Here is a 27,220-nt window from a genome sequence, read left to right as displayed (position 1 = left end):
CATTCTAGCAGTCTTGCCAACAATCTTCGTTGTCTTGATTACTGATAATTAGGAACTGTTCCTCAATTTTTTGAGTTTAATATTGGGGTGAGTAGTTGTGGGGGGTTGAAGGGAGGAATGTATAGTAAGCTTGGGGATAATATTCCAGCGGTAAGAGGGGATATATGTGTTAGGAAGGTTATGTGGTGGTTTGAAGTTTGAATTCTCCTTCTTCTGGAGACGTGTTTCACGGGTATTGAGGGAAATCACATGGGGTTCATATAGGAATCCTCTATGCTGAGAGTACATGTGTAAGCTATCTTGGTCTACATATTTAGTATGGTTAAAAAAGAGAATTTGTTTATCTAAACTTGAAGTGGAGTACATGAAATTAGGTCGAAAGCTTTTCCAGGCAGACATGCAGACTAATTTGGGGAAATCATCTATTTTAATGGTTTGAGGAATTGACAAAAGCTTACTTGCCTTTTTATGAGCCAAGGAGATTTGGAGCGGAGTGACATGATTTGTTTCCAATTTAGCTCTGGCTCTGTTATTCGCATTGTATTTTACCTCTAGCCAAAACCCTAACCTCTTTATTGATTTTGCTAATATATCTCGAATGGTAGCACTTGGATTTTTATTAATGATTTGATGTTTGTAATTCGCCTATGGTATATTAGGATGCTCTAGTTCATTGTGCTCAATTAAGACTAAAAAGGGGTTTGTCGTCTTCACTGCATATTGTAAATTTGCACAATGTGCGAGTTTGAGGGGTGGAGGGTCAATGCGTTGTCTCCCATACTTGTTTTCTTCCTTGCTAGGGCATCGTGAAGACGATAGAGGATGAGGCTATCGTTGTTTGTGTTACAACTAAGAGCTAGGGTTTGATCTATTCGCCAAATATGCCAATTTCTTGGAAGACCAGAAGTATCTGCCTTGTTGCTTGTTAAATGAGTAAACCACTTTATTCACATTTTTTGTATGTTTCACATTTTTTAAGTCTACTCTGATTGCCATTTTCACAATTGCATCTTTTAAATTTTAAACTACAATCACAACTTAATACAAGTGACAATACACATATTTATTTATCATATTTTCAATGACCCCTTACGGATTATATTTCTATTTAAAATTAGTAAACATTATAGGTTTGAATGTGTGAGTATTTTGCCTTATTTTTCTATTTAAAATAAAATTAGTAAATATTGTAACTTTGAATGTGCAAGTATTTTGCCTTCACACCTTTGCTTTCCGCCATGTTGGAATTCGTATCTTAGTCGGCTTGTGGTAAATAAATATCTATATTTCCCTCTTCAAAAGCCACACAAGAAAATATTTTTAGACATTATCTTGCAATTCAATGTCCCCAAAGGTTCTTTGGATTGGAGCCCGCACTTTTACAGATCGATTCAGAAGCCCTAGAGTTCGAAGAAACGACTGCCATGGCATCTGTTTCACCTCGTCTGTCGGACCAGCCTGCGAGGAAGCGGCGTAGGCTGACATCGGCGTGGGACGTTCTTCCATCGGGTCATAAGGTAGTTTTATATAAAATTGTTTTTGTTTTCGGCTTTTGAAGAATAATAAATCTTCCAATATTTCAGTGGTTGATAAACCTCTAGACACGCTTGATTTGTTTTTACATTCCGAGATTCTAATGTTCGCTGTTTCATTATTTAGTTCAAATTGCAATTCGTGGGGTTCCGATTCTCACAATCGAATGATTTTTTTTTCTGGTTAATTTTATTAATACAGTTTTGGTAAAGGTTGTTTTACTGTTCTAGCGAGAAATCTTTTCGGTTCCTAGAATTTGTAGATTTTAATCTGCTAGTTTTCATCTCTAGTTAATAATATAAAACAATAATTTGTCAGAATATAGGGATTGATTAATTTTAACTTTTTTTAAGTTATTAGGGTTAGATTAATTATAATTATAATTGCAAGAAGTTTCTGGAAGTGTGCAATGTTTTATCATCTTAATGATGGATCACAGACACTGATAGATAGATAGATAGATAAAATTTTAACGTCCACGAGGCCAAAAATAGCCTATGGGACAGCAAGACAACTCAAGCAGACTTAAGTAGCGCTGTTCGCCTCTTGTGTAGACTAATGATGAGCCCCCCCAATTGCTCAATGTACTCTTCGTTGAACAGGTTATGCCAAGAACTGTCACATATAGTATCCGCAAACTTATCCCTGCTATCCTTGTAGGCCTCACATTCTAGAATAAAGTGCTGTTCAGTTTCCACTTTCCCAGAATTGCAAAATCTGCAAATTCTCTCTTCCCAAGCCTCCTTTGGCCTCTTCCAACGCCCGGTCTCACAACGAAGTTGGTGAGAGTTGGTTCTCAGCTGAGCAATAAGAATTTTAGCTCTCCAAGAAATGTTGGCTCCTATGTACACTTTTTCGAGTTGATCACAAGTGGGGTTGAACTCATTTATATAATATAGTTTCTTCCTCCCAATCTCGCTTCCCCAATTTCTCTTGTAGAATTTCTCCATAACAAAGACCTTTATTTCTTTATTACTTGTGGGGCACATATTGAAATGAATATTCCATTTACTCATCCACTTGATGTTTTGTTGCATCCATGTCCTTTTTCGCTTACATAGTGTGTCACTAAAGACAACTTTCGGCCATCTATCCTCTTCCATTTTTTCGATTCTTTTTAGATAGCTTAAAAGGCGAACCATAGCAAGTGCCTCAATAGGCGCAGCCCCTATTTCACTTAGCATGATGTCATATGGAACAGTGCTTTTAATTTTAAACTTGCTTGTAATCAAGCGCTTTTGGATTCCTTCGATTTGTTTCCATTGTGCTATAGTAGTGCTGCTGGCCCATAATTCACACCCATAAAGAACAATTGGCAGCACAAGAAGACCAAACAAGGTTTGAATAGTTTTCCAATCCCACAACTCCGCTTCACGGCACCTATTCTGAAGAGCGTAGAAAGCCTTCCATCCACCTAATGTCCTTTTATACCTGCAGCTAGACCAGCTTAGTTTTTTGTTGAAATCGATGCCAAGGTATTTATATTCCGCAACTTCTTCGAGAACACTTCCATTGTAATAAAATTCATGTTGATGCTGTTTTTTATTATTAGAGAAAATCATAACCTTGGTTTTGCTGATATTGACTTGCATCCCCACCATTCTACAAAAGCGCTCAAGAGAAGATAGATGGTCTTGCAAACCACAAGCAGATTTGACAATTAAAATGAGGTCGTCCGCATATAGGAGTAGCTTTATAACAAATTCCCCTAGCTGAATGCCTTCACGCTCTTGCGTGTTTAACCACTCTTCCAGTTTGTCAATATATAAACCAAATAAAGTAGGGGATAAAGGGCAGCCCTGTTTGACCCCGATATCGCTCCTAAAACATTCTGAAATGCCATCTGAAGTTCTGATTTTGACTTTCACCTCTTCGTACATTCTATGAGCAGCAGCTCTGAGATGCCTAGGAATCCCCAATTCTTCCATCCTCAACCAAAGCTTGTCTCTCGGAACGGTATCAAAAGCCTTTTTGAAGTCAACAAAGCAACAAAAAACCTCTTCTTTTTTCTCCCACTCTTTTTCAATAATGTGTCTCAGAGTGACACAGTGATCCACTGTCGAGTGCTTTGGCCTAAAACCAGCTTGCCCTTTAGCACGTTTATGATTTTCTTCAGCCCATTTGCTGATCCTAGTTTCTATCATACTGCCAAAAAGTTTAGCAAAGAGGGGATTGATCATTATAGTCCTGTAGTTGGAGGGATTGTTAACATCACCACTCTTAAAAAGTGGTATTGCAAGGCTGATTGTCCAATCTTTCGGAAACCCTTCCTGGCAGATTTTGTTGAAGATTTCAGTGATGTGCGGTGCAAGAGTTTTCATACCCCACTTCAAATATTCAGCGTGAAGCGCAACAAGGTCTTTTGCTTTGCCTCCACCCAACTTCTTAATCCCTGTCTCTATCTCTTGCACAGTAAAAATATTTGTGGTATCATTGACCAAAGGTGGCTGTCCCACTCCACCCTCTTGTTCATAAAGTTTCTTAGCATAATCAAACCATTGGGTGGCAGTAATATTATTTTCAGTTTGCTTCCTCCTTGGTTGGAGTTCTTTCCAAAAACGTTTGGGGTTATTTCTGCCCAAGAAAATTAGCTCCTCTCTCCTTGTGGACATAAAATCGATTTTTTTCTTCTTTAGGATCTGTTTGTAGGTCTTAATGTCAAGGTTAGTTTTATTTGACTCCCTTAGATTTCTCCTAGCCCTCTTGCATTCCTTATCAAACCATGCATTGGCTGGAAAACAATTAGTTTCAGATTTTCTATTTTTTGCTCTCTTGCATTTTGAAAGAGCCTTGTGAATCAGATTTGATAAATCATGACTATTAACACCATGCTTATACATAGGGTGTCCCATACAAAGTTCCTCAAGAGCAGCCCTGAAAGTGTTACTATTTTCTGAAGTTAACAAAATTCTGCCCTGAGAAGGTGGGTGTTGAGGGCCTTGGATTTTTGCCCCAATCCGTCTATCCTTTGCCCAATACAAATTTACGTACAGTGGTCTATGATCTGATTTGAGATCCCAAATATGCTCTCCAATTTCAACTTCTTCAATATTGTTATACAAATGCTGCGAACAAATTACATAGTCTACCACACTTGCCCCGTTGTATGTGTTGCAAGTGAAATTGCCCGACTTAGCCCATCTAGCCAAACCATTACAGATTATTAGATCAAATGTGCCACACAAAGTGATCAATTCTTCCCCAAAATGATTGCAGCCTTTAGCATCTTCGGATATTCTATCCCATGGATGATTTCTCTCTTCTGTGAGCCAAATAGGGTTATCATTTACTTCGGAGCTGAAAATACTTGCTTGCCAATTTGCTGTCCTAGCATTGAAATCTCCAACGAGAAGGACATCCCCACGTTGTGAAAAAACAACAACATCTTTCTTTAACGTAGCATAAGGGTCATTGTGATCTAAACCACACTTTTTATAAATTTTAGATACTTGTGGAGCAAAGTAACAAGCTGCAATCCTGAGAAGAGTGTTATTTTCCACGATTTTGAGCCATATAAATTGTTTATTAGAATCAGTCTTTTCCAGCTGAATGACACGACCTTCTTTTTCTTTTACTAGAACCATTATACCTCCATAACCTTTACCATTTCCCGTTGCCTCATTCCACACTGCCATCTTCCAGTAGCCTTCAAACAATGGGGTCTTACATCCCTCATGCTCATGTGTCTCTATGAGACAAATAATGTCTTTGCCTTCCGCAATAGGCCCTAACCCAGGCCCACGTCTCCACGGATAACCTCTGCAATTCCAACAAACTAAACTTAAGGATGCCTGGGTTAAGCTTGATTGCTATTTATTTTGATGCGAAAGACTCAAAGTTGAGTTATTATCGCTAGGTGTGATTATGGATCTTGTTGTATCGCTGCCTGTTAAGGTGTTTGTTGTTGCACCTTTGTTGCCTTCTTGCTGCCCTTCATTGTAGCGGTGGTCAAAATGAGCAATAACTGCTTTTCCCTTGAACATCCAAGCTCTTTTGCCTTCATTTCTAGCTGTTCTGATTTTTTCCATTTCCATCCTTTCTACTTGCTGTCTCATAGTTAAATCCTCCTCTAAAACGAAGCGAGAACCCCACAAAAGCTGTTTTTTGTTAAGTAGATTTTGTTTGTCGCTAATGCTGAGCATGACTACCTTGATTGGCCTATTTCTCTCAGCGTGTGGTTTGCCAACCCTCCAAGCTTGGCAAATTTGTCCTTGCCACAACAACACATCTTGTAGGAAATCCCTCGTTAGGTCAAGGGTATGTTCGCCTTCCCCATAGTCTTTTATTCCCTTGATAATTATATTGGATGCCCTAAGCTGCCTTTCCTTGACCTCTTTGTCTTGCGTGTTCACACGAATCTTTGCCTCTTCTCTTGCCATATCAGGGTGTTTGCTGTTTTTGTCCCAAGTTTTGGTGACTTCTCCAAAACTCCTTCTCTTCTCTTCACCATCTGCCTTTCCTGGCAAACTAGTGTGAAGAATCGTTTTCTCCTTATTATGAGATGACTCGGTATTTGCTGTGACCTTGTTTGTTTCCAATGTCACATTCAGGTTTTTCCATTCATCCTTCATATTCTGCCATTCAAGCTTCCCGGCTAAAAGTGTTTCTTGCAACGTTGAGATTTGAGCTTTTAAAGTGTTGTTATCATTTGCAAGAGTTTTATTTGTTGCAATTAGCACCTGTATATTGCGGTAACTTTCTTGCTCCTTAGCCTCTAGGAGCTCCAACCTCCTCTTGGCCCTCAAAAGTTCTTGCACATAAAGATCTGGGCACCAAGCGAGAGGTGTGGAGGTAGGGCTGTAACTGACAGACTCATCGAAGTTATTACTACCATACAGATGACTGTCACCACTTAAGTGTGGAGGAGGGCACATTTTGACTTGTTTATGCAATCTCTGCCCGTGTTTTTGCTTGTCCTGTGACCCTTTCATACGAGCAAGTCTACGTTTTAAAATGCCCTTGAACTGTTTAACATTGACCCAGATATATTTTCCTGTCTTGCCAAGTGATGCCATTTTGACTTGCCCTAAATGGTTAGTTTCAAAGTGTACCATAATTTCTTGACCGTTTTTTATCAATGAGATGGTTTGCTTTTCCATGGTTTGCATATCCACCGTTTGTTTTCTCATTTGTGTATCCTCAATTTGTTTTTCCATTGATCAAAAGAAAGAAGGGCGAAACAAAAGCTAACAAGAGCAAATATATAAAACAAAACCAAAAAGTGCACCTTGAAACCCCTGGCTTAAGGCCTGCCACTATCCTGCTGTGGGCTGGGCCCCAGTCTTCGTTTTACCCTTGGAAACGGGCCTACCTAGGATCTGAACCCTGTCTGGTATTGTGTCTGCTGCCCTGGTCCCACTGTTTCTTACAGAAGCGCCCACGCTGTTTCTTGTTATTTCCTTGTGTCTGCTGCCCTGGTCCCATAAGCCGTTCACAATCTTCTTCCCTCCTAATTAAAGCAAACATAAACAATGGCCGGTGGGCTCCTCCAGGTACCTGCCGGTGAATTGAATCAGTTTATGCGCCCATTATTAACTGTCTACGGAGAGATGAATCCGCCATGTAAACTGCCTAGGTTATTATCCGCCCGTTCGGAAGAAGCTAAAATTCTTGTAATTTAGAAGCTGCTTATAATTGGCTTGCTCAAATTTTAATTGTTTTTATTTTAATCATTGAGGTTTGATTAACCTTATTTTTTTATTTCAGATAGTAGGGTATGATTATTTTAATTGTTCTGTTTTAGCTATTGATTTTCTTTTTCTCAGTTCTCAGAATTATAGGATTCAATTGATTTGTCGTCTATGATAATGTTCACCTCTTAGAATTATAGGTTAATTTGGAATTTTAAACGAATGAAAATTTTCAGTTGACAGATTTGTATGTTGTAATTTAACTGGTGAATTGTAATAGAGCTGCAGGATGTGATGCATTATTTCTGTTCACAGAGTTAGGAATTTAACTGGTTAATATTGTGATGGGCGTGAGTTTTCGATTCTCACAATTGTATGATTTAATTGGTTCATTCAAATGGGCAAGAATTTTTAACCGTCACGGATGTTTGTTTTGAGGGGTTAATTCTAATGAATGATTCTTCAGTTCTCAAAAGTGTATAATATATTTGTTAAATTTTAATGAGGGAGATATTTTCTATTCTCACATTAGTAAGTTTCGACTTGCCAATTTTAACCATTGTGTTCTTTTAACAAATGGCATTTGTGTAGGCTCAGGAAACCCTAGATTATAGCGGGCATGCTGTTGCAAACATAAAACAGGATGTGAATGAAGCAGAACTTTCACTTTTCGATTTATCTCAGAAATCTAAAGGAATTCAACAGATATCTCACTATTTATCTCCACCATGGCGTCAAGATGACAAAGAAGGCCATTATGTGTTTGCTCTTGGAGATAATTTGACCTCTCGATGTAACAACTTATTTAATCATAATCTTAATTTCTATTTGACTTTTTGCTACAGTACGTCTCCTTGTTTTTTTGAAATTGAGGACATAGGTTTTTTTTTTTGGTTTCAACCTGATGAGCATTTCTTTCCTGTCGTGTGTCTTTTTTTCTTCTGCATTGTGCAGATAAAATACTCAGTAAAATGGGTCAAGGTAAAGAACATGGTTTTGCTTGGCAGATTACAGATTTGTTAGATAATTTTCTAACATGGTGCAATTCTGGGGACAATCTTTTTACATATGTTTGGAACCACTATTTAGGAATTAAAAATAGATGTCATTGTTGGTTTCAAACACGCATCAGAATGTTTAATGTGGAAATATCAAGGCTATTACAATTTAAACTGTCAAGAGAAATTAAAATGTGCACGTTGCAGGTGCATTTGGACAGGTCTTGGAATGTTGGGACATGAAATCAAAGGATATCGTAGCCATAAAGGTCATCCGTGGGTTACAGAAGTTCCAAGGGGAAGCAATGATGGAAATTAATGTGCTCTATGAAGTTGGCAAGCATGATAAAACTGGCAAGCGGTATGATAAGAGCATCTATTTCAACTATATCAAAGATACAATTATATTTAGTTTAATCATTATATTATTTTAGAAACTGTATAATTAATTATATTTTTGGAGTTGGCTTTTTTCGTTTAGTTGTGTACAAATGCGGGAGTGGTTTGAATATCGGAATCACACTTGTATAGTGAGTATTTTGGAATATCGCCTGATATTTTGGGTTGTGGCATATTGCGCATTCAGAGTTCTTATATTTGTTCTGTTAAGTCATTATTAGTGTCAGCATACAGAAGCTATTACTTTCCCTTGTCCTGAAAAAATTGATTGGATGTATGCAATTGCTCTTAACAGGTTTTTGAGAAGCTTGGACCAAGCTTATATGATTATCTAAAACAAAACAATTATCGTCCCTTCCCCATTGATCATGTCCGGGAGATTGGAAGACAGCTTCTGGAATCAGTAGCATGTGTGTAGACAAAACCTGAACTCAATAAATATGTAGTTCTTTGTAAATGGTTAAACTTTAGCTTCACTTGATAACTAACCCTTCATACTTTACTCTTAGGATGTTGGGTAATTCATTTTTTATTTTCCTGGAAGCAATACTATTAGGATGTTCAATGAAACATTCCCATATTTTCCTGCTTACTATTTTGTTTTTCAGTTAAAAGGACACATTAAATGCGTATTGGATTGGTTAGTCAATCAACGGCATTTGATGAGTTAGGGCCCTATAGTTGAAAGTTGAAACAATTTGTTTAACCTAATATTCCGGTTTGCCTATGATATGTGGCAGATATGCATGAGTTGAAACTTGTCCATACGGATTTAAAGCCTGAAAATATACTTTTTGTCTCTTCAGACTTTGTGAAGATTCGTGATTACAAGGTAGTTGATCATTGAATGTAGTTCCTTGATTGCTCTTGGTGGTATGGCCTATAATGATTATATGTGGGGATTTATAAAGTCCGGAACATCTAAGTATATCTCAAAAACGAATAATTAAATGACCGCCTTTAATTTCCACTGTTATTAACATCTGCAAGGAACATGCTCTAATTGGCAATTCTTTGGCTTCTCTTCTCTCCGCAGAAGCGTTTAAAGAGTTCAGCACAAAACAATTTCATGCATTTGCCAAAGTCGAGGGAAATAAAGTTAATAGATTTTGGAAGTGCTGCATTTGAGGAAGAAAAGCACACGGATGTTATCTCAACCAGGCATTATCGCGCTCCTGAAGTTATTTTGGGTAAGCATGGCTGGAAATAAAAAAATAAACATTGAATATGTGTAAATGAATAGTGTTACAAACCCGTGATACCGTTGTCAACTTCTATGATGTTAAAACCTCAGGCCTTACGTTGATCATGGATAATTCTTAACAGGTCTTGAATGGAACTACCCTTGTGATATTTGGAGTGTGGGATGCATACTTGTGGAACTTTGCTTGGTAATGTAATACATTTAAGAAGATTCTATACGCATGATAATTATAAATCTGTCACATTTATTGATATGTATGGCACCCATTTTTGTGAATTTGTAGGGAGAGACATTGTTTCAGACACATGAAGACTTGGAACACCTTGCAATGATGGAGAGAGTGTTTGGACCATTGCCTAGAAACATGATAAAGCAGGCAGAGTATGTTTTTTGATTTTTTCACGAGGGCTATTACATAACTGGGTTTTCTTAGATGCCATCTGGTTGTATATTTCTTCACATGTTGATTTTTGTACCATGGTTATACTAAACCAAGAGAATCAAACACTATCCTGTGAACAGTGGGAGACATGCAAAATACTTTAGACATGGAAAACGATTAGATTGGCCAGAAGGAGCATCTTCTAGCAGAAGCATTCGAGCAGTGAGGGAGTTGTCAAGTTTAAAGGCATGCTCTTATTTTTCCATTAAACGAGTGTACCTGGAACAACAGATTGTCTTCTAGAGAAGATTACTACATAAAGTTTTATGTGATAATGATATCATATTTGTGATTCTTACTGCAGAATTTGATCTCGCCACATGTAGATCGCTCAGCTGGTCTCCCTAATCTTATAAACTTGCTGCAAGGTCTTCTAAGATTTGAGCCCATGGAGCGACTGACGGCTCAAGAGGCTTTAAGACATCCTTTCTTCACTGGGAATTCTATGAAAATGGAAAATGTTGAATGTAATTTACAATGATCTAATGATCTAATAACAAAATTAGGAGTCATTCAATTGGCTATGCATGTCATTGTAAAGACTTTCAATTTACAATGTCTTGGTTGTAATTGTAAATTTCATTTTGTAAATATGTATAATAGTAATACCATTCTTCAGAAGCAATGCTAGAATTTGCTTTGTGATAGGTTGCCCGTGCATGAGATATATTGCTTGTGAACTTTAAAAAAATGTTCCTCTACTGGCCAAACGTTCTGATATCATGTTGATCAAAATAAGTCTTTAATTGTCTGGCAGGTGAGCTAGTTGTCAATCCTCCTAGCTTTGCAGGAATAGCGAGTCAAGGGTATTGGTACCAAAATATGCCGCTGAGCTCCATAATGTAGAAAAGAGAACATATTAATGTCAAACACCTCGCCTTCAAGCCATGCATGTGGCGATTTCTACTATGAGATAGTTTTGCACTCCAATGATTTTCATGGGCTATTTTTAGCAACAGGTTGTGGTGAATGTAACTTATAAGTGTGAACTTTTCATAATCATGGGCTTTCAACTGGTGTTTTTTGTGGTGGAATTTTATTTTCAGACTACTCAGTACACTAATACATAAACTTCATAATCTATATAATTATTTCAACTGGTGTTTTTTGTGGTGGAATTTTATTTTCAGACTACTCAGTACACTAATACATAAACTTCATAATCTATATAATTAATAAGAAGAAAACTGAAGTTTGATATTTTAAGGCTTCAAAGCTGATAATCAAGTGATGTAAAAGTTGGGGGTCAGATATGTAACAAGGAAATGCCAGCAGACTCAGTTAAATATCAATGAAGATACAATTTTTTCTAATTTGGAATTCAACAGGATGCACATAAACTATGGTATGCTCATGTCTTATTCCTTAAAGTTTTTTATATCATATGTCCATCAGACGCATTTTCTATTTGTATTGAGTGAGATGGTATGAAAATATTTTAATGTATTCGTATGGCTATTATAATATAATTTTTTTGGAGAGGTTAGATAAGAAGCTAGCATCGGATTGAAACATCAACTTTTAAGATGCAAATTTCAGATTTATATCTAATCAACCAAGGGTAGTTATTGAAAATGTATCAGAGGCATCTTAGTTTGCCATATTTGCCAGTGTTAGTCTACCTGACTATCTGTATCCTCAGTAGATGAGAGTATCTTATCTACAATTTCTAGAGGAGAGGACATGTATCAGAGGCATCTTAGTTTGCCATATTTGCCAGTGTTAGTCTACCTGACTATCTGTATCCTTAGTAGATAAGAATATCTTATTTACAATTTTTAGGGGAGAGGACTCAGTACTTGAACGCGTTTCAATAATTGTAATAGGAGTTGTTCATGTAATACCTACACTTGTTGACTTAATGTCAAATTTTTTTTGACAACATTGTACCAATACTTGTGACTTTAAAGTTGTTAGTACAATGCTAACTACCCAAAATTGAATAAAATGTACCCTTAGTTATAAAAAAAAAACTAATGATGTGATGCCACATCAGCTGTTCAATTATGGGTACCCTTTATGCACGACTATTGGTCTCACCACTTTTTTTTGGGGCTGTTTTGGACAACTTGGCAAAAAAATGCTGATGTGGCATCATAACGGGTGATGTGGACTTGAAACCTTAGTTATAAGTAGACAACTCGCCAAGTAAGCTGCTGTAAACAACTGGGAGTGATATGAAATTTTTACATAAGGTTTTGATAAGCGTGAAGTTAGGGTGTTCAAGTATTGGGTCCTCTTCCTTAGCACCAACAGTTTGGGATCTGTCCACTCATAATGAAATGAAATAACGCTTCCTTTGCCACCACCATCATTGAGAAGAAAGGAAGTAAACATTTTACAGCCACAGAATTTGTAGATTCAGACATCATTGATGCTCTATCAGGTCATGCTTAATGATAATCTTTCAAGCAAAAATGTTTGAATTTGGATATAATTACTATAAAGTTTAGCAAAGTTTATTACAATTTGCTCCATTAAAATCTATGTCACAAAGCATCAGTCTAATGCATAATCGGTCATTGGACCCAAATTTTACCAAACCACAAGAAAGGTGATATGGCAACTCATGACACATTTTGCAAGTTTTAACTGATGGCGGTGGTAAGTTTGTCAATTGCAATGTGAAAATGTATTTAGAAATTAAATATCTTGCTTTGCACAATTCTGCAGATAATCTGATGATTGTTGGTGATATTGGAAATTTGATGGCTGCGAAATTTAAAAGGTATTCATAGCTTGCTTGTGTATTTGGGGAAGTAATGAGGCAATCGATATGCTCTGCGAAGTTGTCATTTAAAATTTCAGATGGTATGATATGGCACTGCTGCTGCTTAGCCCAGTATAAGGTTTTTATTTTAATATTTTTCGGGCTGGTATCTTCGAATGACCCCGTCATGAAACAATTTGGAAATGCATGCTTTTATTTCTTTGATCTTTGAATATAATCATATGCAATATTTTGTATGTTTTTTTATAGAAATGTTCACCAAACTTGTAATCTCCATTGTGATTAATTAATAGTAGTACCATATCTGAAATCCACCAATGCTTTTATATATTATTTGCAAAACTTTTTGAAACAATCAGATTCAGAAACATTTCATCATAGTAGTGCAGCTGTACTAGTGAGAAACAACCCAGTTTTGCAATCAACTTTGCAAACTTGAAAAAAACTCTCATTTACAGATCTTTAATGTATTAACTAATCATTTTAGTTAAATTATTTAAACAACACACTTACCCACAATGCGATGCAAACTTCACTGGCAAATTGAAACAAGAACATACTTAACCATTCTACACTAGTTTCCAGCAATCCAAACTTCACCCAAATGTTCATACTAACAAAATACTATTTTTTTACTCTCAGAATCAGTAGTTGCATGGCCATAAGGCTGCGACAATCTTTTGCAAGCTCAGAAGCACTAACCCAAGCTTCATCTGCAACCATTTGCGTGCAACTGTCAAAACTCTAAAGGGATCTCTCCAAAATTGCATATATAACTTTGGCACGTTGAAAGAGGTTTTGAACAACCCAAGTGAAGACTCATGTCCAAAGACTTAGCGATACATCAGCAAAATCTGAAATATGAAATAAATCATTGCAAACTACGATAATCACCTCCAACGAAAGTACTGAAACTGTTGTACGAGTCTTGTGAACCATTCTGCACAAAGGTAACCTCTGAATGAGATTGATCTCAGCAAACCTTGGTCTCCCAACCTTGGAAAACGTGAACATCCCATCCAAGATTCCTTTTTCATTGATGTTTCAGCCACCAAAGCAACAAGCACACTCTTAGCTGAAATTTGTAACAAGAATGATGCGAAATGAAGCAAAAACCCTCTTTCATCCTGTCCAAAACACTCGTTTTCCACTGATGTTTCAGCCACCAAAGCAACAGGCACACTCTTAGCTGAAATGTGTAACAAGAATGAGGCAAATGAAGAAAAAATCCTCTATTATTGTAAACCACTCCAAAAACCAAGTTGGACACCAAAACTTATGACCAGGGAGAGACACCCTTGCGTGAAGTGCACGGAACTCCCTCGACCAAATGTACCGCTTCTTTAATCTCTTACGCAGGTTGTCATTTGTTAAAACTTGGCTTAGCTTCAATATGCCAAATAATTAATCACATATATTGCTTCACAATTTCCGGTGCCTAATATTGGCAAATTATATAATTTCTTAAGCAGGACATTAAATATGACTTAATTTTCTGAACTGTCAAATGGTCCTGATTTGTCATTTCAGGGCTGCTGAACTTGCTATTTTTGTAAATTTTGAAAAAGGAAGATGACAAAACTGTGTAAACAATTGTAGCCTTTTTCATATTGATCCTGTATATTTTGTAGTTGACATAATGATAGAAAACAGAGCCAAGATACCGACCATTTTTTTTGTCACTCGCTAAGTACATCTATGCTCTCACCAACAGTATAGAAATATCCATAAGGTACGGTCAAAATGTTTTACAACATACTTACAATATACTTACTCTCAATATGCTCTCACTTCTTAAGACCTTGAAACACACATTTCACTTATTTTGAAAATAGAGGGCATCCATAAAATGCAAACTTTCCATTTTCATTCTCACTTGTCCTTGCACAATTATAGCTGAAGAATGATCTGATGGAAGAATTGTCATTGATGTCGAAGTGTTCAACAATCACGGACAAGATTGTAAGTGTAACCATCAATGTCAAATGCATGATTATAAAATTACAAGGGATGAATATGAAATTAAAAGAAGTTGAATCTATGATGTAGGAACATGTTTCAGATCTGCAGGGCGCTAAATAGTATGTAAAGAATAATAAAGAAAATAATTATAATAGTATCGGTTGAAAGTGATAGAATACTCAAAAGTGTGAAATGAGTTACAGGATTGTCATGAAAGCAATACATATATATAATTCTTTATATATCTACAAAAATAAGAAGACAAAAGCAAGATGATTTTAATCATATATGAGCAAACAATCAAAATGATGCAAGTGGCATCCATGCCATACATATTGAGAGCCTTCATCAAACAGATAAAAATTATCCAGACAAAGTATACACGTGGTAAACAAAAAGACCATACCAGCAACAGTCAAAGCATTAGAGATCAACTACACACATATTAATGAAAAAGTTAGTAAAGAAGGAACGGCAATCTGAACGAAGTTTCAATATGAACAGATGGATATAATGGACCAAATGTTGTCCACATTACATTAAATATGTGGAAATCTATACCGAACAACAAACAGAACTAAGGGGGAAATAACAATTGCTCTCAAAACAATGGAAGTGAAGAAGGCGACAACGAGGATACATCAAAGCATACACATTTAAGAGAGAGAGCAAAGATGAATCAGAAATTAATGAAAAACAGTAGAAAGACTCTATCTGCGTCGTAAACATAAATGAACACTAGCGGCAACTATGGAGGGACTCAAGGAAAATACACAGTACAGCGATGGAATGACCAACACTAGAAAGATCTAGAAAATTTTATTTTTTAACTAAAAAGGGTAGAATTATATTAAAGCAAAAAGAGGAACAAAAAGGAGAGCTCAGTAAGGAGCTCTATCTTGATCAACAATGTCATCAAAATCACGAGACAGATCCAGGGGAAGCTGCCCCCTACAACAATATTCTAATTTTGAGCATGTTCAGAAGTCCATTTAGCCAAACAATCAGCAGCTCTGTTCCACTCTTGGGAAATGTAAGTAAAGCTAACATAAATAACTGAAGCCAGTTACCAACCAACATCCTCCAACATCCACAAGTGCTTGTAAAGAAAGCAAGTTCATTGTCACTTGAGAATCAGATTCACAGATAATCTTACGCCATCCCTTAAACAACATTGTTCCACAACATATAAAATAGCCAGAGCCTTCATGAGATTGTTAGTATGACAACCCATATGCACTGAGAAAAGAAATTGAACTTCTCTAGAGCTGCATCGAGCAACACTGCCAATGCCAACAAGACTAGGATTCCCTCGGGAAGAACTCTCAATGTTGATTTTAAGAACTCTAGGAGGAGAAGTTCAATGCCCCTCCCTATTCACGCGTTACTTCCCCTGCCGCTTGATGCCCCTGGTCCAATTATTTACCTTTTCTTGAAGCTTATTAATTAAATTCTTCCAAAAGAGCCGAGGTTGCCTAGAAATAGCGATAGGGATGTTGATATAAGTCAAAGGGAGTGACCCAATCTAAAACTATAGGATATTCACAATCCTCCAATGAATAGGTCTAGGAGTGTTAAAGAAATATATACAAGATTTGTGTTCCTGCAAGAGTAGGATCATACACAAATTGAAAGTGAGAAAGAGAAGGTAATCCATTACCCCATTGCCACCCTTGAATTGAGTTTTGGGACATTGAATACTTAACGAATCTGCCCAAGCCCTTAGCCATAATAATGAAAAGATAGGGTGAGAGAGGATCACCCTGACGGAGACCCCTAGAAGCACCAAATAACTAGGAAGGTTGACCATTAAGAAGAACAAAGAATGAGGTAGAAGTAATACAACTCATAGTCCAACTCATCCATTCTGTGCTAAAGCCAAAGGAAAGAAAAATATTCCAGGAAACTCCATTTAACTCTATTACAAGCCTTAGCCATATCTAGTTTAAGAAACATAGACCACTCCCTTGAGCTAGCCATAGAGTAGATAGCTTCAGTAGCAAGAGCTAGCTCATCTAAAATTTGTCTTCCTGCAACAAAACCTCCTTGTTCTTCTCAGATGATGATGGGGTTCCACTTTTTAAATCTCTCAACAATCAATTTAGTGATAACTTTAAAAACCACATTACAAAGCGCAATAGGTCTAAAAAACTCTAATGAGCCAAGAAAGCAGAATTCAATGCTGTAACATCTACTTGCTAGAATATGATTCCTTAACCACCTCCAACAAATCTTTATTAATGATGTTCTAGAATTCTTGAAAGAACTTAACGAAAAAGCCATTAGGACTAGGAACATTGCCCATAGGCATATCAAAGGCCACCTCTTCCAACTCAGTGAAAGAGATTAGATGCATGAGATAATCATTCATTTCCTAGGTAATAAAGGAGGGAATGCAAGACAAAACAATATTTTCTTCATTAACAACAAGAGGAGAATCCTCAGAGAAGAGGGTAGAAAAGTACCAAGAAGCCTCTTGGAACAAAGCTAGCAGGGAAGACAACTGAATACCTTCAGAATTAACCAAAGAAGAAATATAGCACTAATTATGACGAGATTGCACAATTTTGTGGAAAAAGGCAATGTTCCTAAAACCTTCTTGGAGCTAGTCAACTTTGGCCTATTGCTTCCAAAACATTTCCTCCCAAAGTTCTCATTCTTTCACATCTCTAGATGCAAGGGATTCAACCTTACTAAGATCCTTGGAGAAACCGAGATCCATAATTTGCCTGGTTATGACATCAATATGCTTTTGAGAAAGCCTCTTCATGGAGTGATTCCCAAAACATTCTCGATTTAAATTCTCCCCACCTGCAAGACATAAGATCATGAAGAGAGGAGTCCCAAAGCCACATCAACGGAAACTTAAATGGAGGATTCTTCAAAAGAATCACCTTAGTTGCAGAAAATTTAATTGGCCAATGGTTAGAGCCCCTCCAATCTAGAATTTTTGAAGAGAGAGTGAGAGCACCACTAACCCAGAAATAAGAAGCAAGAAATCTATTCAGACATTTCGAAATAACATTAGTCCCAATCCTTCTGTTATTCCAAGTATAGAGACCATTAGCAGGCTTAATATCAGAGAGATGCAAAAGATTTATATTTTGACGAAGAAGATTAGAGGAAGGTCCCAACTTGGCCAATCCACCTTGCTTCTCCTTTAGACTTAAAACTGAGTTGAAATCTCCTGCTAACACCTAAGGATGAAAATTTCTAACATACCGAATATGTGTCTTAAGTTCCACCTTGCCCACAAAATCAATAGGTGCATACACATTAGTAATTAGAAACATTTCATTAGACTCCAAGGAAGAGGCTACCAAAGAGAGTTGAGTGAGAGGACACCCATTCAAGTGGAGAAATTTTACATGGGTTCCAAAAGATAGCCAAACCACAAGCACTCCCCAAAGCCCCAATACATTGGCATTGCCCACGAGGCCAAATACTAGAGGCATATCCTACCATAGATTCCACTAAGTGTTTAGTCTCCTGGATACAAATTTTTTTTGGAAAGTTCTGAATCACCAAATTGTGAATAGCCTTTTGTCTAGGGATGCTATTCAACCCCCTAACATTCCATGAAAGGTTAATCATCATTGAGTAGAGTGAGAGAAATGAGCATCTATGGGTTTTACAACCCCGGACTCTATCAACATATCTCTTGCAAACTTGACCCTCTCTTGGTCTTTTTTACACCCACTCTTAGAGGAGTAAAGAAAATCTGCTTAAAAGGTCTTTGCATCAAACCCAAAGGGAAGGGAGATCCCTTAGCCTTATTGTTAGAGTGGGGTTGCTGTTGCACCAAAAGACCTAATCTATTAATGCCTGATACAACTACTCCTCTTATAGTACACAAGAGGCAGTTAAGCCCTTGTCACGAATCCTGAGGGGAGCATTGAACAAATTTCCAACAATCTCCCCCTCGACATTACCTGAGGATTTGATGATTTGAACTTGTGCCCAAGCTTTGATACCACTTGTTAGAATGGGGTTGCCTTTAAACTAAAAAATCAAATTTTGTTAATGCCTGATACAACCATTCAACTCATAGTACACAAGAGGTGGTTAAGCCCTTGTCACGAATCTCAAGGGGAGTGCTGAACAAATTTTTAACACATCCTTAACCATGTTTGCTAGAGCAATGTCTTTATCCTGATTATCTCGAGGTATCACTGGAGTCACCAAAGCTCTAGACTTACGAGATATAGGGACCTCATTCAATTGATGAACCACAACTTGAGACGCCCTAGAAGAATCAAGAGGTTGAGCTCCCCCATTTGAGCGCACTGGATGCGAACAGAAACTAGGAGGAGTACTCTCTTCTAAGACCATACTATTCAACACCTCAAATCGATTAAAACCAAGATTAGGTTGACGATCTTTCAAGGGCCTCTTCTGGGCACACCCCTTGGCTTGTGGGTGAGGAAGGATAAACCATCCTTATCCCGACCAACATCATTCAGTTGAGTTTTTCCCTTTCTTGTGTTACTCGCTTGAGCTTGCTCCTTAACAGTATTATCCATCCAAGTTTTGTCTTTTTCTACAGTATCTGTCTCACCTCCCCTGTTGTCAGCAGTAGAACCATTTGCCCCCATAGAAGCTGAGGTCCAAGGGCACTAACGCTGTAAATGACTATACTTGTGACATTTTCAGCATAACAAAGGGAGGGATTATAATCCAATTGTTGCACCCAAGAAGAAGAACCAAGACAAATTTCCAAAGAATTTGGTAATGGGTTATTCTAATCAATTTCAACACAAAATCTGCCAAAAAAAAAGCCCTTTTTATCAAGAGATTGATGGGCAATTGCAGTTGGCTTGGCAAGCAAAGTAACTATTTGATGAAGAATGTCTTCTCGTCAGAATTTAAGGGGAGGCGAGGCAAGCAAACCCACACCAACACTTTTGAAGGGAGATCCTTAGCATAATTAAATCCAGAGTGCCAAGTTTTGAAAAATAACGCTGGATGGTTGTAAAAATAAGGACCACCTTCAAAAACATGATCGTGATCAGACACGCATGAGAAAAAAATATAGCTCTTTCTAGCCAACATTATCTCCATATCACCTTCCACCTACCACAAGTGATGAATCCAAGCTTCAAGAGCCGATAAGGATATTCAAATGCCAATACATTTGCATATTAGGGCATGCTTAGTCTAGTATTCAATGTCCTCCATCATTGCCTCTGGAGGAATGACCAAAATAGGGCGATCCTAGCTATGCGAAAAACAACCATTAACTTTTTTGAGCTTGGAGCTCTCCTCCATATAAAAAGATTCAGATCACATTGCATGCAGATTTGGAGAAGAACCATTTGTCCTCATCAATGTAGAAGAAACTCTAGACCCTTCCATGCAAACAACCCCAATCTGACAATGGCTGCAAATGTTCAACCCACAACAAACCCCACAAAACGTCTAGCCCCAGTCGGAAAATAGCAGCTAGTCTACATGCTAAAAAACTCCATGCACATCTACAAAAAAGACACAAGACGACAACTCCTTGGTTCATTTTAGACCCGACTGTACAACAAGTACAGAAAAGACTCAACAAGATGGGATTTCCAGCTCATTGGCAGATTGGTTCGTGTTTTGGGAGTGCCATATCATGCTATTTTTTTGGTTGCTCCTTCACTCCAGTTATTCTTTTTATTCTAACAATTCTACAACTATGGTTAAGTTTGATGTAATGAGCATGTTCTTGTAATTCTGCCGTAACAATGTTGTTACTGCTGCTTTGTGTTTTGAAAGCTATGTAATTCTGATTTTTATTCTTTATCCAATAAAAACAAGTTCATAGGCATGCGTCCACTACCTGCCATTACTGCTAATCATTTGACCAAGTATCATGGACATCAGACCAGTAATTTTGATTGAGCTTCCAGATAATATAAAACAATGTTTTGTGAAGCATGTTCAATAGAAGGCTTCACCATGCTTAGGCCTCGGTGGAGCAGCCTAGAAGGATTGTTGTATGTCAAATTCAAAATGTTTTTTCTGTGGATGGAAATATCTGCACGTCTAGCACAATGTCTGATTTAAATCCTCTAGGGTGACTGCCAGTGGACAGTGGAATATATAGATGGTACCAAATGAAACATAGGGACTGTTTTTATTAGAACTGTTTGCAATAACTTCATCTTATCATTTACAAGGTTGGGTGAATGATATCACATATACCTTTCTTGTGGAGCAGAAAGATCAAATTTGGCCTTCTATTGGTGTGGAGTAAAATATACGATGAAACTTGGGAAATCAATAGAAGGTGACACACCAATATAAATTGATTTTGAATAAGCTCCCAAGACAAATATGAAGTGACTTGATGTGCCATTTTTGATACAAATGTGGGACACTATAAATAGTGAACCAATCTTTGACAAATAGGAATCTCAATTCGGAAGACAAATAGACACCTCTGGTGGCAATGAATCATTGGAACCATTAACAAAACATGAATGTGTGATCTCAATTGGAGGAGGATCCATAAAAGTAGTCATTGGATCACCATAGCTCTCAAGTGTACCGTCATATTAAAACTCCTCTTTTAGGATTTCAAGAGGAGATTTTATTAGCTGTTTTAAAAATATAAAGGATAATATATCATATAAACTTACTCCTTGATATTAATCTCAGAATAAAATACCATGTCTTGAGTTTGGGATTGAGTGAGTAAGGAGTTAGTTTTCTTATAGTTTTAAAACTTTTGTTACCACCAAAATTTTCTTGAATTTGAGCGTTTATACTTGATTAAATCCATAATTGAATCCCACAAGTTTGATTCAATTATAATGTTATCAGGCTTCAATTGGTTGGGTACAGGGATTAGTGTCATTTCTATTTTCTTTTCATTTCGATCAATGCACTCTGTTGGTAGAACTCTCATTCAAATTTGAATAAAGAAACAATGACAATTGCATTTGTGGTTTAATGTTGCATGGATTAAATCTACATGTATTTGAAGAATAGAGATTAAACAAGAGCTCTGCTAAGCTTACATCCCTGCCTTATGTAGAAAATAAGACAATATTTGTGTTTTTAGGTTCCTACGGTAGGCAGATAAACTAATGGATTCGTTTGGTGCAGTTTTTTTTATTTGTCAATCTACCAATCAAATTGGAGAATTAAATTTTATTCTACAAAATTACAATTGCTAAATATTAATACTTATTTTTCATAATTTAAAAATATGACTTTTCTTATTTTTAATTGGCTGTAGCTATCAGAAAAATAATTTTTAGTTGGGAAAATGATTATTTTTTAAACATTAGAACCACCAGCTTCATTCTGGAAGTTTAAAAGTTTAAGCTGGAAGTTCCTAAAATTTCTTACTTTCTTGGCTTGAAGCTGACTGTCTCCCCAATTTTTTTTTAGCTCAGCGGTTTGTAGAACCCTTTGTTAACAGGTAGATTCTTTCAATCCCAGTTAATAATGCTAATGCTAATTTGATACTTAACACCATTCTCAATTGTGACTTGCCTAAACTGAAATCATGAAAATTACAAATCGCCCTGGTTGGCTCACCGAAATTGGAAATATGAGAGCTTAGTATATGAATTAGATGCAAAATTTAAGTGTGATGAGAAAGCACAATAGAATTGTGTTCAAGTCTGAAATAATTAGAAAGAATGTTTTTGGGGGTTTTGGGTAGCGGTGAGCTGTGAGCTGTGGGTGAGGGGATAAAGAATTAATTGGAAAACATTGAGGATGTCTGCAAACTTTGAGGATTTTTTTGGTTGAGGGTTTAAAGTGGGGCATGTAAATCCTGAACCTGGGCTTGATCAGACTGGGAATGGACACGATTCCAAAGAATTAGACATTGCAAGCTTCTTGTAAGGGTATGGATGATGTTCCTGTGTATAAGCTATGCACTCTGTATGGAGTTGATGAAGAATTTGAGGCTGCATTGAAGGAGAACTTGTTCGAGGTTGAAAAAACTCATACTGGGTGCAGAGGCAGTTTTCCCTGTGCTTGAGTGGGGAAGGTCTTACTCATTGGGCAATATGAAGGAAGATTTGGTTGCATGATTAACAATTCTAGTCTCTGTATTCCTTGCGTATGGACTACTGCCTCCTCATATTTTCAAGATTTTACTAGTTTTACAAAAGAAACTTAAATTTTCCAATGCACTGGCAACCCCATGATAACAAGCTTGGTGTTAGCGTATCCTTGAATGCAGTCACTGCATGATTTAGTTATGAAGAGCCCTACTTGTTATTGTATTAATCTAGGTGTCTCCTCCTTTTTGAACTACATAGGATATTGGATATGCACAATTGGCAAACTTAGGATCCTCAATATGGCCTTTGTATGCTTCGGTGGATATCCATACCCTATCCCAGAGCTCTCTTTTTACCACTGCTGCAAAGAAGCAGGAGCATAAAGCCACAACACTAATAGGCCAAGAACAATAAAATTGCCCAAAGAAATCCCAACTCCACGCCATTCCAAAGGCCATTGGGAAAAATCCAAGCCAGAAAGCGGGAAAAAAAGATTTGACCAAAATAAACCCCACTACCTAAGCAGAGTCACACGAGTTGGAATACTCCCACTAGGCCCGCAAGACCAAAGAACCAGCGCAAGAGTAGGCAAAACGCATTGAAGCACAAAATGAAGGCAACACCAAGGGATGTTAACAAAACACTTGTCATGATTATCATCAAATTTATAGTTTAGTTTGAGTACAACAGCTAATTTAGCCAACACTGGCACAGAAATAGTTGGCACATATTTACAATTAAAACATGCATCATTAATCAGTATGCAATATTTCAATAGGGATGATGATGTCACGCAGACCTTTTCTATTTTTCAACAGTAGAGAAGCAATGCTGGTGAAGAATTTCCCCATGGCAAATGTAGTGACCTAATTTAAATTTCTTGAACACTAATGCAAAGAGTCAAATTATAGATGAACTACGAGTCAGAAAGTCAACAACTGTTCTTACTTGCCATGTCCATGTATTATTTCCCTGCAAACAAATATGGTTATATTTATTTCATCTTTGGACGAAGGGAGCCATATATGATGGTGCGCCTGTATTTAAGATTAGACACACGCTAACTTTGCATGTTTGCACATTGCTTTTAACAGCTGGTATTATCTTGACAAATCCAAGTATCAGTCAATTATTGGAGCAGGGCTTGGAGACATGTGCACTCTCTTCCATCCAACACCTAGAAATATTTGGTGACATTCTACTACCTAGACATAAAATTTTATACGACACTTTTAAATTACTTCTATGAAATCAATTCAATTGGGTTTGAACTTATTCTCTTCGAGCATGTATAATGGAATCTGAAAAGAAAACAACCCATCTATGACATGATCAAATATTCAACATCCGAACTGCACGGACTTACACCATTGGAGCAATAGAAGTTTCCAAATAAATTGTAACCGACACCGTTATTGTGCCTGAAAAAGATGCCAGAAATTTTCTGCCATCATAAAATGATGAGCCAAATTAAGCTACCCCCAACAACAATTTTAGTAGCTGCTCGTATTATATTTATGCTAAGGATCGCCACAACAAAGAAGAAAACATGATTAAACACAAGAAACTAATCACACCCAAAAATGCCCATTGCACAGATGTTGTTTATGACAATTCAGAAAACTCCTAATAGTTGGTATCGTTCTATTTAGTTGTCATCTGTAAAGTCAATGATGCAATTACACAAAGAAACATACCTCTAAATACATGTGAAAACATATTCCTGATTATGAGAACAGCCACACAGTACCAGCTATTGTGGAAAGGAAAAGGAAGGAATAGTAGCAGAACTTATATATATATATATATATCCAAAAACCACTGTAAATGAAACCCTTCGGAAATAAACAGAGCGATATCTCCTGTTGCAAGTGCCAATCAATAGATTTTGGCATTCTGTTTTTAGCTCACACAACATTCATTTTCTTGCACAAAACATTCCATTTCTAGGATGTAGTTTACATTTTCATGTATATTGAAAGTACTGGCATCAACTCCCATGCCTTGTGCATGGAAGCTAAATGTGGAAGCATAGGGGTTACCCACATTGTTAGTTTTTATAAATGCCATGTGGAAGACAACATGCAAATTTTCATATTTTTTAATTAATTAGGAAAAGACTACCTGGATAAATTCTTTGGGCCAATCATAAAATGGATATAAGAAAGTGAAAAATCAACTAATATAATGAAATAATCAAAACTATAGGTTAACAAAATTTGACACAGTTTTCAAGAGAATATAAATGAAAGACAGAGCACATGAAAACTATAGTCTTCTGCCTACAAGGCAGGGACTAATATTTGATAATGAATTTCCTAAATTTTTATTTATTTGTTGGAAGTAACTATGTTGGTTGTTACGTACCTACTGCTTTATTTTAATTTATTTTCCTGCAAATGGTATTTCCTTTAATGAATAAGGAATTAACTATCCTTTTGCTTGAATATGTGCACAAGACCAAATGACCACTATAATACCCTTCTAAAGGCAGTCAAGGATATCTATCATAGAGCTTCATTGTTAAACAATGTGTATTGTTTCTCTTTTGAGAAGGAAAGTATTTTGCTGAATGTCGAGTATTAGGGAAGGGTAGTTAAGAAAAGTTATATTATTTTCTTCCTACCTACCATTAGAATTCTTGATAAGTGCTTGGCCAAGCTAAATAATTGCATGCCTTTTCTATGCATGGTTATTATTTTATCTCCCTATCATCTTTGTGTTTAGTTCTACATTAAGACTTATGTGCTTGTATATATGTTACACAACTGCACCAGATCCATGTAATCCAACAACCCAGAGTTTCTAGGTTTCTCAGGTAGGGTCGAGGAGTTATTTGTGTTAGGAAAAACCTTGGAGGAGCTAACTACTTTGTGGTTGGGTGGAAAAATAATATGCACCACACTCCCATCTCAAGATAGCAGATGGATTTAGATTTAAGGGATTAGGAGACATGAACATGGAGATGGACAAAAGTTTGATGATATTCCAATTCTATTTTTAGTTATAAATTTTGTACTTCAATATATGTTTCAAAGTGGATAAATGACATGAAGGTCAACGCCACTTTGTAAACATGATTTAAATTGAAGCTCAATATGTAGGCCAGGTTCCCTTGTGATTAATTATTTGAAATATAACTAATGTGAAGTCATCATGTATATATTGGCAATCGGTCGACAATTGTTAATTGTTTATCATTCCGACATGTAGCTTATTAAATGATATTCTTCTTTATTTTAATAAAGTAATTTTATTGGTTGTATTGACTGTGTATGTGTTTAGATTTTGAATTTTAGGTTTTTTCTTGTGGCTTGTTTAGAGCAGAATACAATCTTTACATGTGGTATCAAAGTTGTGTTTAACTCTAGGGCCTTTGGTCCAACTATTGCTAAAGTTGCTAATTCAAGTTTTCTAGGAGTTAATCTACATCATGAATACTAAAAGTGGTAACATGGATGGATGTAGTAATGGTCTACAAGAAGAGCTTGACAATTAGAGAACAAACTAGATTTTAGCTCTCTTAACCCAACAAGGGAATCTCTTGCAACAAGGGGCACATATGGACCACATAGAAAATAACTTAATGGTTAGGCAAAATGAGACCATACTTGTTGAAGAATAGAGGAGAAGAGTGGAATATTAGAGATATGAGACTCAAAGGAAGTTAGAAGAGGATAAGAGGATTATAGAACAAACAAAATAGAGACATTGATATCAGGATTGTAGAGATGTCGAATACTAAAATTAAAATTTCTAAGGAACTTGGTAAGGACCTCAAGAAGGTCGTGCCTCCTCATTATAGTGTCACTACATGTGGTGAAGATGTTGAGGTATGGATCATTAATGTGGAAATGCATTTTGAGGTCGAGAATTTTTCTTGTGCCTCTAAGACAATGTGGGATTCCTTCCACTTGGTTGGAGAAGTAGTCACTTGGTGGGACAATTTAATGGTAGAACGGAAATTTCAACTTGGAGAAACATCCTAGGAGGAATTCCTACAATTATTTTGTAAGAGATGGCTTCCAAAGTTGTTCTATGATTGAAAAGTGTTATAATTTCAACATTTGATTCATGGAACCACGCTAGTGACCTAGTACTACGAGAAATTTTGTCACTTAGTCAACTATGTTCCTCAATATCAACATGATGAGCAGTTTAGAACCTACAAGTTTATTAAAGGGCTACATCCTAAGATTCCTATAAATTAAGAGATTAATGAAGTTGAGACTATAATTTTATCTTTAGAAGGCTCTTGAAGGGAACATGGCTTACAAATCTTGTTTGTAGTAAAAATAGACTAGAATCTAGCTCTTCTCAA

General features: G+C 36.7%; 1 protein-coding gene across 2 annotated transcripts; it reads left to right on the top strand.

Moving 5' to 3' along the window:
• The first annotated feature begins 1,304 nt into the window (after positions 1–1,304).
• Positions 1,305–11,118, top strand: LOC149553786 (serine/threonine-protein kinase AFC2-like). Of its 2 annotated transcripts, XM_089789142.1 has the most exons (12): positions 1,305–1,517; positions 7,755–7,956; positions 8,118–8,144; positions 8,369–8,522; positions 8,643–8,691; positions 8,856–8,970; positions 9,301–9,392; positions 9,597–9,750; positions 9,887–9,951; positions 10,048–10,145; positions 10,287–10,392; positions 10,511–11,118. In XM_089789142.1, the coding sequence occupies exons 1-12, from the start codon at positions 1,425–1,427 to the stop codon at positions 10,685–10,687; spliced, it is 1,332 nt and encodes a 443-aa protein (XP_089645268.1). In that variant the 5' UTR covers positions 1,305–1,424; the 3' UTR covers positions 10,688–11,118. The 2 variants fall into 2 exon arrangements, with proteins under 2 accessions (XP_089645268.1, XP_089645269.1); XM_089789143.1 differs by lacking the exon at positions 8,118–8,144.
• The last annotated feature ends 16,102 nt before the right edge of the window (positions 11,119–27,220 follow it).

The sequence above is a fragment of the Cupressus sempervirens genome, chromosome 6 (genome assembly GCF_028749045.1).
Source record: "Cupressus sempervirens isolate cs-2001-9-10 chromosome 6, ASM2874904v1, whole genome shotgun sequence".
Classification (NCBI taxonomy): Eukaryota; Viridiplantae; Streptophyta; class Pinopsida; order Cupressales; family Cupressaceae; genus Cupressus; species Cupressus sempervirens.
Note: the sequence above shows the minus strand (reverse complement) of the source record. Positions and strands in the feature narration are given on the sequence as shown.